General features: G+C 36.2%; 1 protein-coding gene across 2 annotated transcripts in view; it reads right to left on the bottom strand.

The window, feature by feature from the left end:
- The window catches only part of RIC1 (RIC1 partner of RAB6A GEF complex), a 135,251-nt gene that overhangs the window by 46,698 nt on the left and 73,769 nt on the right, over positions 1 to 14,784 (bottom strand). For both annotated transcript variants that reach the window (XM_037036337.1, XM_037036338.1), the window contains exon 4: positions 7,285 to 7,392. In XM_037036337.1, the coding sequence (XP_036892232.1) occupies positions 7,285 to 7,392 (108 nt within the window). The remainder of the gene's footprint in view (positions 1 to 7,284; positions 7,393 to 14,784) is intronic.

Raw genomic sequence — 14,784 nt, 5'->3', positions numbered from 1 at the left:
CCTTATACAACATAACAGGTGAGCCAAGACAAAGAAATATGGCCAAAATGAAAGAACAGATCAAAACTCCAGAAAAAGAGCTAAGCTACGAGGAGATAGAAAATCTATCTGATGCAGAGTTCAAAACACTGGTAATCAGTATGCTCACAGAAATGATTAAGCTTGGTTGCAAAATGATGGAAGAAATGAAAGCCACACGAAGTGAAATAAAGCAAAACACACAGGGAGCCAACACTGAAGGGAAAGAAACCAGGACTCAAATCAACAATTTGGAACAGAAGGAAGAAATAAACATCTAATCGAAACAGAATGAGAAAATAAGGATTCAAGAAAATGGAAGTCCAATCACTAAGGATTTAAAGAAGCTACATTCATCCAGAAGAGTAGGAGGGGCGGGGACATGTGGAGAGGCCTAGAGAGGCATGGAGATGCAGAACAGAGCAGAGAGGCATGGAAAACCGAACGTGGAATCCCACATCCATGTGTGGTGGATAAAAACCGGTGGGATACCTTGGGAGCAAGGGATCTCAGCTCTAGAGCATACCACCCAGTCCAGGGTTCCAGCACCTGGAAGAAACTACTGGACTAAAGAAACCAGAGGACTCTCAGAAGACTCCTCTTAAAGGGCCCGCAACAGACTTAGGACAGACACAGACTCTCTCTCTCTGGGGTTCAGCACCAGAGCAACAGATAGAAGGGCACCAGTGCCATACAGGGAGAAACTGAAGTAAGTGGCAAAAGGGCAAGTGTTGAGAGAGATGGCTTCCTCCTGAACAAAACACTAGAGGCCAGGCAGTAGCCACTGTCCCCTCTCCGAGCCCTCTGCCACAGAGAGCCACAGAGTGGTGACACAGTTGCCCTGCCCTGGCGATTACCTAAGGCTCTGCCCCATACAGCTTACAGGTGCACTTTTCTACAATAAGCCATGCTACTAAGACAGGCAGCCAAAGCAGCTCTACCTAATACACAGAAATAAACACAGAGAGGCTGTCAAAATGAGGAGACAAAGAGATACGGCCCACATGAAAGAAAAGAACAAAACTGCAGCAAAAGAACTAAACAAAATGGAGATAAGCAACTTATCAGAGGCAGAGATCAAAACACAGGTTATTAGGATGCTCGTGGAACTCACTGGGTACTTAAATAGCATAAAAAAGACCCAGGCAGAAATGAAGGCTGCACTAAATGAAATAAAGAAAAATCTACAGGGAAACAACAGTGGAGAGGATGAAGCTGAGAATCACATCAATGATTTGGAACATAAGGAAGAAAAAACATTCAATCAAAAAAGGAAAGAAAAAAAGAATTCAAAAAAACAAGGATAGGCTAAGGAGACTCTGAGAAAACGTCAAAGGTACCAACAACTGAAGGGGAGCTAAAAGGAGAAGAGGAAAAGCAAGAAATTGAAGACTTATTTGAAAAATAATGAAAGAAAACTTCCCCAATTTGGTGAAAGAAATATATATACAAGTCTGAGAAGCATAGAGAATCCCAAACAAGATGGACACAAAGAGAACTATAGCAAGACACATCATAATTAAAATGCCAAAGGTTAAAGATAAAGAATCTTAAAAGCAGCAAGAGAAAAGGAGAGAGAGAGAGTTACCTACAAAGGAGTTCCCATAAGACTGTCAGCTGATTTCTCAAAAGAAACTTCACAGGCTAAAAGGGACTGGCAAGAAGTATTTAAAGTGATGATAAGCAAGGACCTACAACCTAGAATACTCTATCCAGCAAAGCTGTCATTTAGAATGGAAGGGCAGATAAAGTGCTGCCCAGACAAGGTAAAACTTAAGGAGTTCTTCATCACCAAGCCCTCATTATATGAAATGTTAAAGGGAATTATATAAGAAAAAGAAGATCAAAACTATGAACATTAAAAAGGCAATAAATTCACAACTATCAACAACTGACTCTCAAAAACAAACTAAGCACACAAGCAGGATAGAAACAGAGTCATAGGCATGGAGATCATCTGTAGGGCTGTAAGTTGGGAGGAGGAAGGCGGAGAATGGGGGGAAAGGTGCGGAGATTAAGAAGTACAAATTGGTAGGTACAAAATAGACATGGGGATGTTAACAGCGTAGTAAATGGAGTAGCAAAAGAAGTTCTGTGCATGACCCATGGACATGAACTAAATGGAGGGGGATTACTAGAAGGAACAGGGGTGCTAGGTGGAGGAGAGCAAAGAAAGAAAATTGGGACAACTGTAATAACATAATCAATGCAATATATAAAAAAAACAGTACTCAAGAGTCTGAAATGCTACAAAGAATTCAAATATAGAAAAGAATGATAAAATGTTATATGTCTACAATATATACTCTAATATGCACTATTAAATTTCTTTTCACATTTAAAAAGTTAGGAGTGTAATTAATAAATTATATCCATAACAGTAAATTTTTTTAATGTTTTAATTCTTTAATTAAGCCTTGACTTCTTTGGAGAGTTGAGTTCAATGACTCATTCCCCAAGAATGTGAGACAATAACTCACTATATTTTCTGCCAAACTATAAAATTATTGAAAAAGAGTAGAACATGTCCCCTGGCTCAGATCCATATCTTGAATATCAGAGCATTTGTAATCAATTAGATGCCCAGTTTTAAAATTCACCCTTTAAAGTACTATATATTCTTTCATTTTGGATTTATATTTTGTGCTAAAACTTACATATAGTGGGTGATAAGCAGAATGCAAAAACTTAATGTTTTAGATATGATGCTACGTGTCAAGAGACACAAGCAAGCAGAGCAGCTGCTGTTTTGTCAATGCTTTTCATTAAACAGGTGTCGGCCTAGGTTGTTTCCAAACAATATTTTCTCTCTCCCCAGTTCCTATCTTCCTAGAATTACTGCATATGATGAGGTTACCCTGCAATATTTCAATTGCCTGCTAGGCAAGACTGTTCTAACAAAGTTAACAGAATTAGAATTGCTACATCAGCTCCCACAACACTGTGACGAAATGTGACCACACATGTGAGTAAACAGGAAAATGTGACCCAGAGTCAAGACAAAAACTGAGCAATATAGACACCTAGACAATCCTGAATTTACAGATAATGGCTTTAAAATACCTGTGACAGTAATGATAAAAAGCCTGTAGGAAAAGTTAGATATAGCCCCTCATTTAATTGAAACTAAACAAACTCACTAAAATAAAGGCTTTGCCTTGGCAAGTAGCTCAGCTGGGTAGAGCATCATCCCAATACACCAAGGCTGTAGGTTCGATCCTTGGTTAGGGCCACATATAAGTAACAACCACTGAATGCACATGTGGAACAACAAATTGACGTTTCTCTCTCTCTAAATCAATTTTTAAAAAAGGCTGATGTCACTTGTTAACATCTGAGTATTTCCATAAAAGTTAGTAAATAGGCCTTGTTCCCAGCCACTGAAGTGCCTGCCCACCACTGATTCCCTCCCTCGCAAAGATCTAACTACTATAGCATTAGTTCTTGGCATCAGGGGATATCAGGACCCTGTACCAGTAATAAATATCCCATATCCTTTAATGCTGTACTGGTTTTTAAAATATTTTGAAAATTACCCCTAGGTATAAATACATAGAAAACCACATAAATATACTCTAACATTCTCAGAGAGCTTCTCCAATAATTGACTTCATGGCTTTATAACAGCCATCTGGTATTCCAGAGGTTTTTAGAAACATATGTATATATCAATTGTAAAATATGCAAATATATTTAACATCTAATTAATATTACATATTATATACTATGTAGGGCTTTCCTAAGTGTCTGGAATGGAGGAAGACATGGAATAAACTATGGTATTTATTAGTATTCATTATGTGGTATTACTATTTTTTTACTTTTCTATCAACAAAGTTCAGATGCTTAACATTAATCCTAGTCTCTTTTTCAATCAAAAATTAAAAGACTCTTACCATTTTATACCTATAAGCAACAGTATAACCATTATCCCTAACTTTATATGACTTACATTTTTGGTAGTGGCAGGAAAAATAGTTGGTTATAAAGTCCAAGTTTTGTGTCTGTTTCTCACTCAGTTCAAAATCATATAGGAAATCTCTAATATCCAGTACATATGTGTTACAGGTACTAATAACATTCCTCTAACATGAAATTATTTTACTGAAGTTCTGAGAGAAACCTTAGAGATTTCCAATTACCCAAGTCTGTAGATTAAAAAGTAGCACCTGACAAGGTACACTTGTACAAGATGGCAGGACTTCTTTGTTTCAAGGCTCTTTTTATCCTATTTCCATGAAGCATATGGTTTTCACCACCAGGTGGAGGTAGAACATCACACTTGTACAGTTCCACCTAGTTTGGCACCCACAGATGTTCAAAATTCCCTATGCAACAAGTTACATTATAGAAAAGAATCTATAACCTTAAATAAAACCTGAAGTAAACAGTGTCTTTTGGCCAAGGTGATAAATAACCTGATTTAATCTTTTGTAACCCTGATGACATTTAAGCAAGCAAAAACAAAAACCATTCTTGTTCTGAGAATATTCATATACTAAAAGAGAGATTAAGCCAAGCAGGACAACAGTCAGCCACTTGCACACAATTTCATTTAATATGTTCTAGTATCAGTACTAGAGTACAACAAAATAGTGAAAGAAGCCTTTTATTATAACTGTGAATCAGAAAAACATTAAAACATGTGGTATTACATTCTTATAGTTCAATATATTCACATATATCACACCCACATAGTTCAGTATTAAGAATACATAGTAAAAAGTCTTTTTCCCAAAACTGTCCCCCAACCACTCAGGGTTTTTTTAGATTTATTTATTTATTTATTTATCTTTAGAGGGGAAGGGAAGGAGAGAGAAGGAGAGAAATATCAATGTATGATTGCCTCTTGTGAGTCCCCTGCTGGGAACTGGCCTGCAACCCAGGCATGTGCCATGACTGGGAATCGAACCAAGATCATGTGGTTCACAGGCCCGTGCTCGATCCACTGAGCTACACCAGCCAGGGCACTCAGTTCTTTTTTTAGATTTATTTTAATTGTTGTTCAAGTACAGTTTTCTGTCTTTTACTCCCATCCCAGACCACCTCCCAGCCTACCTCCCTCCCATTTCCACCCCCCTTAGTTTTTGTCCATGTGTCCTTTATACTTGTTCCTGTAAACCCTTACCCTCTTCCCCTGAAATTCACTCCCCTCTCCCCTCTGGTCACTGTCAGCCTGTTCTCTATTTCAGTGTCTTTGGTTATATTTTGCTTGCTTGTTTGTTTTGTTGTTTAGGTTCCTGTTAAAGGTAAGATCATATGGTATTTGCCTTTCACCACCTGGCTTATTTTGCTTAGCATAATGCTTTTCAGTTCCATCCATGCTGTTGCAAAGGGTAGTAGCTCCTTCTTTCTTTCTGCTGCATAGAATTCCATTGTGTAAATGGACCATAGTTTTTGGATCCATTCATTTACTGATGGGCACCTAGGTTGCTTCCAACACCTGGCTATTGTAAATTGTGCTGCTATGAACATTGGGGTGAATAGGTTCTTTTGGATTGGCGTTTCAGGGTTCTTAGGATATAATCCTAGCAGTGGAATTGCTGGGTCAAAAGGCAGATCCATTTTTAGTTTTCTTAGAAAATTCCATACTGTTTTTCATAGTGCCCCAAACACTAAAGTTCTTATACCCGGTTTATGTATTCTTCCAGAACAACATTCTAACATCACCAGTTCCCCAAAACAAATATTAGCATTATTGTATAGAGGATACCCACTTTTTTCACCCAACAATATTTTTGGGAAGTTTTCTCCAGCAGATACTTGTTTTTATAGATGCATATTATTCCCATTGTATAGCTATAAGAAAATTTATTTAAACAGCTCCCAACTGATAGATATTTAGGTGATTTTCAACCTTTTACTATTGTAAGTAATGTACATGTCATTAAGTAATGACATTTCTCCAATATGTATTATTATATTTGCAACATTAAATCCTAGAACTGGAAATGTTTTGCAAAGGCCATAACTTTTGTAACTTGGATAGATACTGCTTAATCAATTTCCACAGATATGGAATCAATTTATATTCCCACCACCAATGTATAAAGTTCTCTACACCCACCTCAAGACAGTATGTTACCTAACTGTTTACAAGTATTGGTCATTCATTTACTGTCCTAAGGGCAATATATTAATATGTTAATTGGAATACAAAAATAAAAACAAATGGCTTACAATTCTTTGTCCATTTGTTCTACTGTGTCTTCTTGCTATAGAAAATGTGTACCATGGAAGTTAGCTTTTTGTGATATTCACTGTAAGTATATGTGCTTGTTTTCAGTTTCTGTTGTCTTTTGGTTTTACTTATTGTGTGTGTGTGTTTCCAGCCAGGCAGATTTTTAAAAATTATATACTTGAATTTATCAATATTTTCTTCCATAAGCTTACTTGCAGATGTTTTGAAAGGGAAGTTCAATGACTCCTAATAAAATATATTTTGAGTTAGAATACTACTTTTACCATTTCTCTCATCATTTTCTTACAGCAAGTCTGGGCAATAGAAGTAAAAACTGTTGGCCATTTTGATGTCTAGAATGTTGGAATATTACCATTAAAATTTCATTATTGTGTATGACTAAGCTCAGTAACAGCTAAAGGTTGTGGGGGGTCCAACTTTAACCTTGGATTTAGTTTTAAAAAAAACTTTGTTTTAAAAAAAATATTGTAGTAAGAACTTTAAGTTACAAAATACAATTTTGACAAGACCCACACAGCAGAGAACTAAAATGTCAAATGTGAAGAAATTAAGGAAACAAAGCTAAATTATAAGTAAAGTCATTTGTTTTTTTTCTACCAATGGATGTAAAATAATTTTTGGTGTTTTAGTATTAACCTTTTTCACACTTGGATTAGAAAACTCAGTTTTCTTCCATGTACATACACCTCCCCAAACTCACAAAGGCTATAGAAACAAAGGCACTTTCCCTTTTTCTCAACTTGTGTGGTTTTTATCAGTATCTTGATTAAGTAACATGGACAATGTCATATCATTCAAACAATTCTAGATCTTAACTAAAAACATAAATTTCTAAAATAACATATGGATGGTATACCTAATTAATGGCATTACAATAATTTAAGTTTAATAATGTACCATCTGTAAATTTTCACACTTTTCGTAAGGGTTAATCAAGCATTTCTAGGGCTAAAAATGTTATCCTCAGTGAAAAGAAATAAAATCAATTTTCTTATTGGTAATGATTGATCAACTACATTGCCTACTGTCATTACAAAATACTCTATTTAACCAAAGTACTGTACCTCATAATGGGTGCTTGCAAATCCAGTATTTTCTTCATCTCTAAATTTAACGCTGGAGCACACTGTTCTTCCTTAAAATGGGGTGTCCCCTTCATTTGTGGACTTCCTCTAAAAAATAGCAAATATACAGGATTAAAGAGAAAGAAACTGAATTCTCATTCACTCTGTGACTAACATACACCCAATTAAATAAACTAAACTTAATCAAACTTATAAATCAGGTGTTCATCCTTTAGGTTCTCAAATGAAAAACAGACCTAAATTTCATTATGGCATACATTATCTGTTACCAATTAGAAATAAATGTGTTTGACCAAGGTAACTTGTGTTGAAACAGGAGTGAAGGGAGCAGAGCCAAGAATCTTAGGGAAAAACACAAGTTAAAAGTGAACTCTCAAGAGAACCAATAGACATTTTGTTTAAATTGACTGACAACTCTTTCTAAGTTGGGCAACTATGAAAGATATATACCACTCTCTCTATATAGTGTATGTCCAAAATGATTCAAATCCTCACCTTATCTTTCTTACCTTACTTACTCCATACCTCATCCTTCATTTCTTTTTATTTTATTTTATTTTAAAGATTTTATTTATTTTAGAGGGGAAAAGAAGGAGAGAAATATCAATGTATGGTTGCTTCTTGTTGAGTCCCCTGCTGGGAACTGGCCTGCAACCCAGGCATGTGCCCTGACTGGGAATTGAAGCGTGATCGTGTGGTTCACAGGCCCACGCTCAATCCACTGAGCTACACCACCCAGGGCTTCATCCTTCATTTCTATCCTTTGGGTATATATCAGATTTGGTCAGATTCAAAGGTATGATTAGATGTTTTATACAAAACGTGGCAATAAATAGCAAAATGGCTAAATCTGAAAACTCCATGGCATTAAATGGCTATAACTAGAGTGGCTGGGTCAATGTCAACATAACTGCGCTGTCACATGTAACCACTCAAAAGGACTATAAAGCTCTCCTGGAATCTTTATCTCCACATGGCATAGNAAACTTAATCAAACTTATAAATCAGGTGTTCATCCTTTAGGTTCTCAAATGAAAAACAGACCTAAATTTCATTATGGCATACATTATCTGTTACCAATTAGAAATAAATGTGTTTGACCAAGGTAACTTGTGTTGAAACAGGAGTGAAGGGAGCAGAGCCAAGAATCTTAGGGAAAAACACAAGTTAAAAGTGAACTCTCAAGAGAACCAATAGACATTTTGTTTAAATTGACTGACAACTCTTTCTAAGTTGGGCAACTATGAAAGATATATACCACTCTCTCTATATAGTGTATGTCCAAAATGATTCAAATCCTCACCTTATCTTTCTTACCTTACTTACTCCATACCTCATCCTTCATTTCTTTTTATTTTATTTTATTTTAAAGATTTTATTTATTTTAGAGGGGAAAGGAAGGAGAGAAATATCAATGTATGGTTGCTTCTCGTTGAGTCCCCTGCTGGGAACTGGCCTGCAACCCAGGCATGTGCCCTGACTGGGAATCGAAGCGTGATCGTGTGGTTCACAGGCCCACGCTCAATCCACTGAGCTACACCACCCAGGGCTTCATCCTTCATTTCTATCCTTTGGGTATGTATCAGATTTGGTCAGATTCAAAGGTATGATTAGATGTTTTATACAAAACGTGGCAATAAATAGCAAAATGGCTAAATCTGAAAACTCCATGTCATTAAATGGCTATAACTAGAGTGGCTGGGTCAATGTCAACATAACCGCTGTCACATGTAACCACTCAAAAGGACTATAAAGCTCTCCTGGAATCTTTATCTCCACATGGCATAGGACCATCTTTCTCAATGCCTATGACGGAACTTCATAGCCATCTGTCTCTTTTCTTACTATCAACTATCACTTACTCTTGACAACAATTAGCCTGCCTAAGTCATCTCTCCCTCTCCAGTCACCTATAATCCTGGAAACCAATTTGTTGCTACTATTAAAATTATGCAGTGAATCTTTAAAAGAGCAATAGCATTCAAGGTACTCTGCTTTGTTAAAAATCATTTTGATGCTCAGAAAGCTTTTAACTCACTTTTTAGTTCTAGCTTATTTTCCATATAGAAGCTTGGTGGCAATCTAGTAACTGATGTATTTAGTTGAGCTCTGGGAAATTTATGTTTTATTTCCTTTGTTAGTGTATTCTAATGAGGTTCTCTAATTCTGTTCTCTTTCTGGAACTCCTACTAGGTTAGATACCAAAATTTACATTAACTTGTACTTTTCTCTTTTCTCTTGTACTTTGTCTTTTGTTCTATATCCTGGGAGAGCTCCCGAACTGTTTTTTTCCATTTCTTTTATTTCTGTTTATCATACTTTTCATTCCAAGAACTTTCTCACCCACCACTCCTTTTTTCTTATAGCATCTGTACTTTTTTGTTGTTGTTGCTTTAATTAGACAGTATCTGTGTAAAGTTGTTAATTACCATTTCCTCAAAGTGTTTTTGTTTCCTATATTGTCAATTTTCTTTGAGTTTCCTTTGTTTCTCTTGCGTCTTTCTTTTACATTGGAAACTTTCCTAAAGTAGCTAACAATCCTTGGCCATTCATGTTTGCCATGTTAATAAGAACAAGCTCACTGTAAGCTCTGTGTGTTCAAGTTAAGCTTGCCAACTGGTGGACTTCAGGGTAATGGCCAATTAAATTTTTCTGTTCAGGTATTCAAGCATCAGGAGGGCCTTTTGGGTCATTTTCTGGAGTGATTTACCCTCCCGAGGAAGGATTTCTCAACCCTACCAAGGATATCTAAGCACAGAATCCAGAAGTCTGAAGCCAAGCAGAGGAAAGAGGCTTGAGGTCCTACTGCTCAACATTAGAACTTTCACTGAATCCCCATCTTTAGTTTACCAGCTCATCCTTGTCCTCTAGCACATCTGGAATTCCTCTGGTTTAAACAGACAATACATTTTCTGTATCCTGTGATGTAGGACCATGAAATCTTTATTCCTTATTCAGGTTTTAAAAATAATCTCCTGGTTTATGGCCTCTGGCTTGCTCCTATATTCTGTGGTACTGGTACATCTAATTCCTGAGTCTTTCTGGGGTTTTACAGATCAAACAAGTTGCTTTTCATCAGTACCATGTAGGTAACCTTAGGCTCCACGGTTTGATATTCTTCCTAAGTCATTTATTCTTTCTCACTCAGCTTTTAGCTTAAGGGTTAGAGATATCTCTAGCTTTCATTCAAATTGGAAAGAGTATATTTTTAACTTTTTGTTCTGCTGGCTATTTTTAAGATAAAGGATGAAAACCCTCTATTTTTTCAAAAAATACTTTTATTTACCAAAGCAAAAGTATTATAAGAATTTTAAAGCAAATTTAGGTAAATCCTGACTTTTCAATGACTTCTATTATAAAATTAGAGATAAATTCCACAGGTAAGTTTCCAACCCTTCTTGCAAACATCCTGAAATGCAGTGATCTGTTAAAAATTACATTAATTTAAAAACCTCACTGATAAAAATATTTATCTTTAAAATAAGAAAATGAGTTAGCGGGTTCTTAATAAGTTGCAATTGTCATTGCTGTCCTGGTTGCCTTTTGAATAATTAAACATAATCAGCCTCTACTGGATATGTAAGACAATTTATGTGTGTTCAGAGAAGAAGGCAGTTCCAGAAGATGCAGATTTCAAGGTGCTAGAGATAGGTGGAAAGTGGGTTCTAAATGCCAGGCCAGAGCTCTTAGACTTCATTTTGTGGGCACTGGACAGCAACAAAAGTTTGTGAGATAAGGAATTAATATCCTAAATATACAGAGAACAACTAAAACTCAACAACAAAAAACCAAAGCAACCTGATTCAAAAATGGCAAAGAACTCAAACAGACATTTCTGCAAAGCTGTACAAGTGACCAATAAGCACATGAGAAGACACCCAACATCACTATCGTTAGGAAAGTGTACACCAAAACTAAATGAGGTATCACCACACACCCACCGAGATGAGGACTATATAAACAAACAAACAAACACCCAGAAAATAACAGCTCATTGCAAGAACATGGAGAAATTAGAGACCTTGTGTACTATTCCTGGGAATGTGAAATGGTACAGCCGCTGGGAAAAACAGTATGGCATTTTCTCAAAAAATTAAAAATAGAATTACTATATGATACAGCAAGTCCACCTTGGGTATAGAACCAAAGGAACTGAAATCAGGGTCTCAAAGATACACCTGAATACCTATGTGCATAGCAACATTGTTCACAATAGGTAAAATGTGGGAGGAACCCAAGTGTCCATCAATACATGAATGGATATGCAAAATGTGATATACACATAGAATGGAATATTCAGCCTTCAATAAAAAAGGAAATTCTGCCAAATGCTACAAAATGGGTGAACCTTAGGGACATTATGCTAAGTGACATAAGCCAGTCATAAAAAGATACACACTGTATGACTCCACTTACATGAAGTGGAACTGTATACCTTAAAAACTGTCACAGTGATAAATGCAGTGTTATTTTATTTTACCACAATAAAAAATTTAAAAGTTTACTGATGATATCTTTATGAAATATTATTCCAGAAAATACTGATGTGTTAGTGTTTTTATATCTTTACAGTCCAGGTGTTTGAATGATTTAGAGTAAGACTAACCCAGACTTTTTAAAAAACTTATTTATTTTTATTTTTTTAAAGATATCATTTATTTATTTGGAGAGAGGGGAAGGGAGGAAAAGAAGGAGAGAAACATCAATGTGTGGTTGCCTCTCACATGGCCCACACTGGGGACCTGGCCTGCAACCCAGGCATGTGCCCTGACTGGGAATCGAACTGGTGACCCTTTGGTTCACAGCCCAAGCTCAATCCACTGGGCTGCACCAGCCAGGGCAAAATTTATTTATTTTTAGAGAGAGGAGAAGGGAGGGAGGAAGAGAGAGAGAGAGAGTAACATCAATGTGAAAGAGAAACATCAATTGGTTGCCTCTGGCACATGTCCCAATTGGGTACCAGGCCTATAATCCAGGAACGTGCCCTGACAGGGAATCAAACCAGTGACCTTTCGCTCTGTGGGACAAGGCTAAACCAACTGAGCCACACCAGTCAGAGCCTAACCCATACTTTCAAGAAGTTTAAGACAAGAATCACATCATATATGTTTTGAAAAGTAAATCTGGTATCAAATCAAAGGATGGACTTCAGTATGTAGGAGAAAGACACTTAAGGGAGAGAATAAGTTAGTAAACAAGCTTTTCTATAGGCAAGGAGAGGCCAAGAAGGCCCCTAATAAAACAGAGATAGGCAAATTCTAGAGACACTAAAGAGCTGCCATCAACCAACATAACTTGATTACCCGACAAATATGAGAAATGAATAAGGAAATATTCTAAGATTTTCAACCTCATACAATTGCATAAAAGATCATGGTAACTAAAATAAATTTTAGAATAGCAACAGCACGTTTGGGTTGGTAAAGAGAAATGAGTTAGGTTTAGCCTTGATGAATTTGATGCTGCCTACAGGGACATCTAAATGAATATGTTCTGTAAGGTGGACCTGAAGCTCAAGAAAGTGGTACTACATTAAGGAAACAGTATATGTGGACCCCATCTACATATACGGAATAATTAAAATGTAGAACAGAAGAGAACACAGAACAAAACCATAGGAACACTATAGCATACTTTAGGTATTATATAAGTAAAGTTAAGGTTTTGATATAAACCCAATGAATGACATCTTTATGAAACAGATGGCATTAACTCCATTTTTCAGATAAGTAAAATAAAACTCAAAAAACAGCAACATGATTGATCCTGAAAGCTAAGGAAAGCCACTGAAAAATTTTATATAGGGAAATGACAAGTATTAATAAATTTTATGTTAGAAAATTTATTCAGGGGGAAAAACTTAAAGATGATTTAAGAAAATGTTATAACAGAAAACTGTACTTGAACAACAATTAAATAAACAAAAAAATAAAATTAAATAAATAAAAATAAAAAATAAATATCTAAAAAAAAAAGAAAATGTTATAAAAATCCAGGAGAAAACTGACAAAACACAAACTAAAGGAGTACTGCTAGAAGAAGGAAAAGACACGAGGGATACATACAAGACAGAATACAGGAAAACACAGAAGGCAGAACAGAGCAGACTTGTTACAGACTTGCTATTAGAATTACTGAGCAGGCCTGGCTGGTGTAGCTCAGTGGATTGAGTGCGGGCCTGCAAAACACACCATCGCGGTTTGATTCCCAGTTAGGGCACATGCCTGGGTTGCGGGCCGGCTCCCAGCAGGGGACTCAGGAGAGGCAACCGCACACATCGATATTTCTCTTCCTCTCTCCTTCCTTTCCTCTCTAAAGATAAATAAACAAAACCTTAAAAAAAAAAAGAATTACTGAGCAGGTAGAGCAAATACACTCAGGTAAATGGTGTCATTTCCAGAAAAAGAAAACTGGCCATACATAGGCTTTCCCAGGATTAAGTTACTCAAAAATGAGAAATTTTTTATTTTTACTTAAAAAATTCCTCCCTTCTGACTTTTCAACTATAAATTAATAGATAGGACCTAAAATTTATTACATAAGTATCTTCTTAACTGTCTTACCTGTTAAATCTCACCAATCCAGAATGCTCTTCCCTTGGGTGTGTATTTTATTTCCTTACCTCTTAGAGATCTTTTTAAATGTCATCTTCTCAGCAAATACCCCAGGCTACCCGCTCTATTTTTAAAGTTGTATTCCCACTCTCTATTCCCTTTCCCTGCTTTATTTTTCTCCATAGAATATACTCCTAATTTGCAATATATATATATATATATATATATATATTTTTTTTTTTACTTATTTATCATTGTCTACTAGAAGAACACAGCTCTCTGTGTAGGATTTTTTGTCTTCCTTTTTTTCCCTGTCCTTTTTTCTCACTGCTGCATCCCCAGTATCAGTACCCTTATCACCAGGCCTTTATGTGTCTTTTTAAAAAGCTTATTGTTTATAGTATCACACATCCAGACAGCCTTCAGTCTGATGAGAACAGTATGGAGGGAGGGCTCTCTGACTGGGCAGCTCTCTTAACACTTCTATCATCCTTTGGACTTAGGTGCTAGTCTTAGAATTGTGGACAATAGGGGTTAGTTTCATTGCCCAGAATTTATACAATAACATACCTACAACCTTGTTAGTAAGTGCTCATACAATTATGATAAGCTAATGGATAAATATGCAAGTTCAATAGCTATTGAATAGTTAACCTTTAGTTCAACAGCTACACATGCACATGTACAGAATAATGCACACTGAAATTAAAAGTACATAGTGATGTTTTGAGAAGACCACAGAAATAAAGAAAACAAGCAGTTAGTTTATTCTCCAGAAAACTAACACTCAAAACTCACTAGCAAGAAAAAAGTGGAGGGAAACTTGCACATCTCTAACTAATTCAGACTTCCTTTCCCCTCTAAACTTGATGTAAATTAGCACATAGTTCTGGGTTTTTGAAAGAGCAGGTTGTGTGTTGAGGTT

The sequence above is a fragment of the Sturnira hondurensis genome, unplaced genomic scaffold (genome assembly GCF_014824575.4).
Source record: "Sturnira hondurensis isolate 20B ecotype Veracruz unplaced genomic scaffold, ASM1482457v3 Scaffold0022824, whole genome shotgun sequence".
NCBI classification, from domain to species: Eukaryota; Metazoa; Chordata; class Mammalia; order Chiroptera; family Phyllostomidae; genus Sturnira; species Sturnira hondurensis.
Note: the sequence above shows the minus strand (reverse complement) of the source record. Positions and strands in the feature narration are given on the sequence as shown.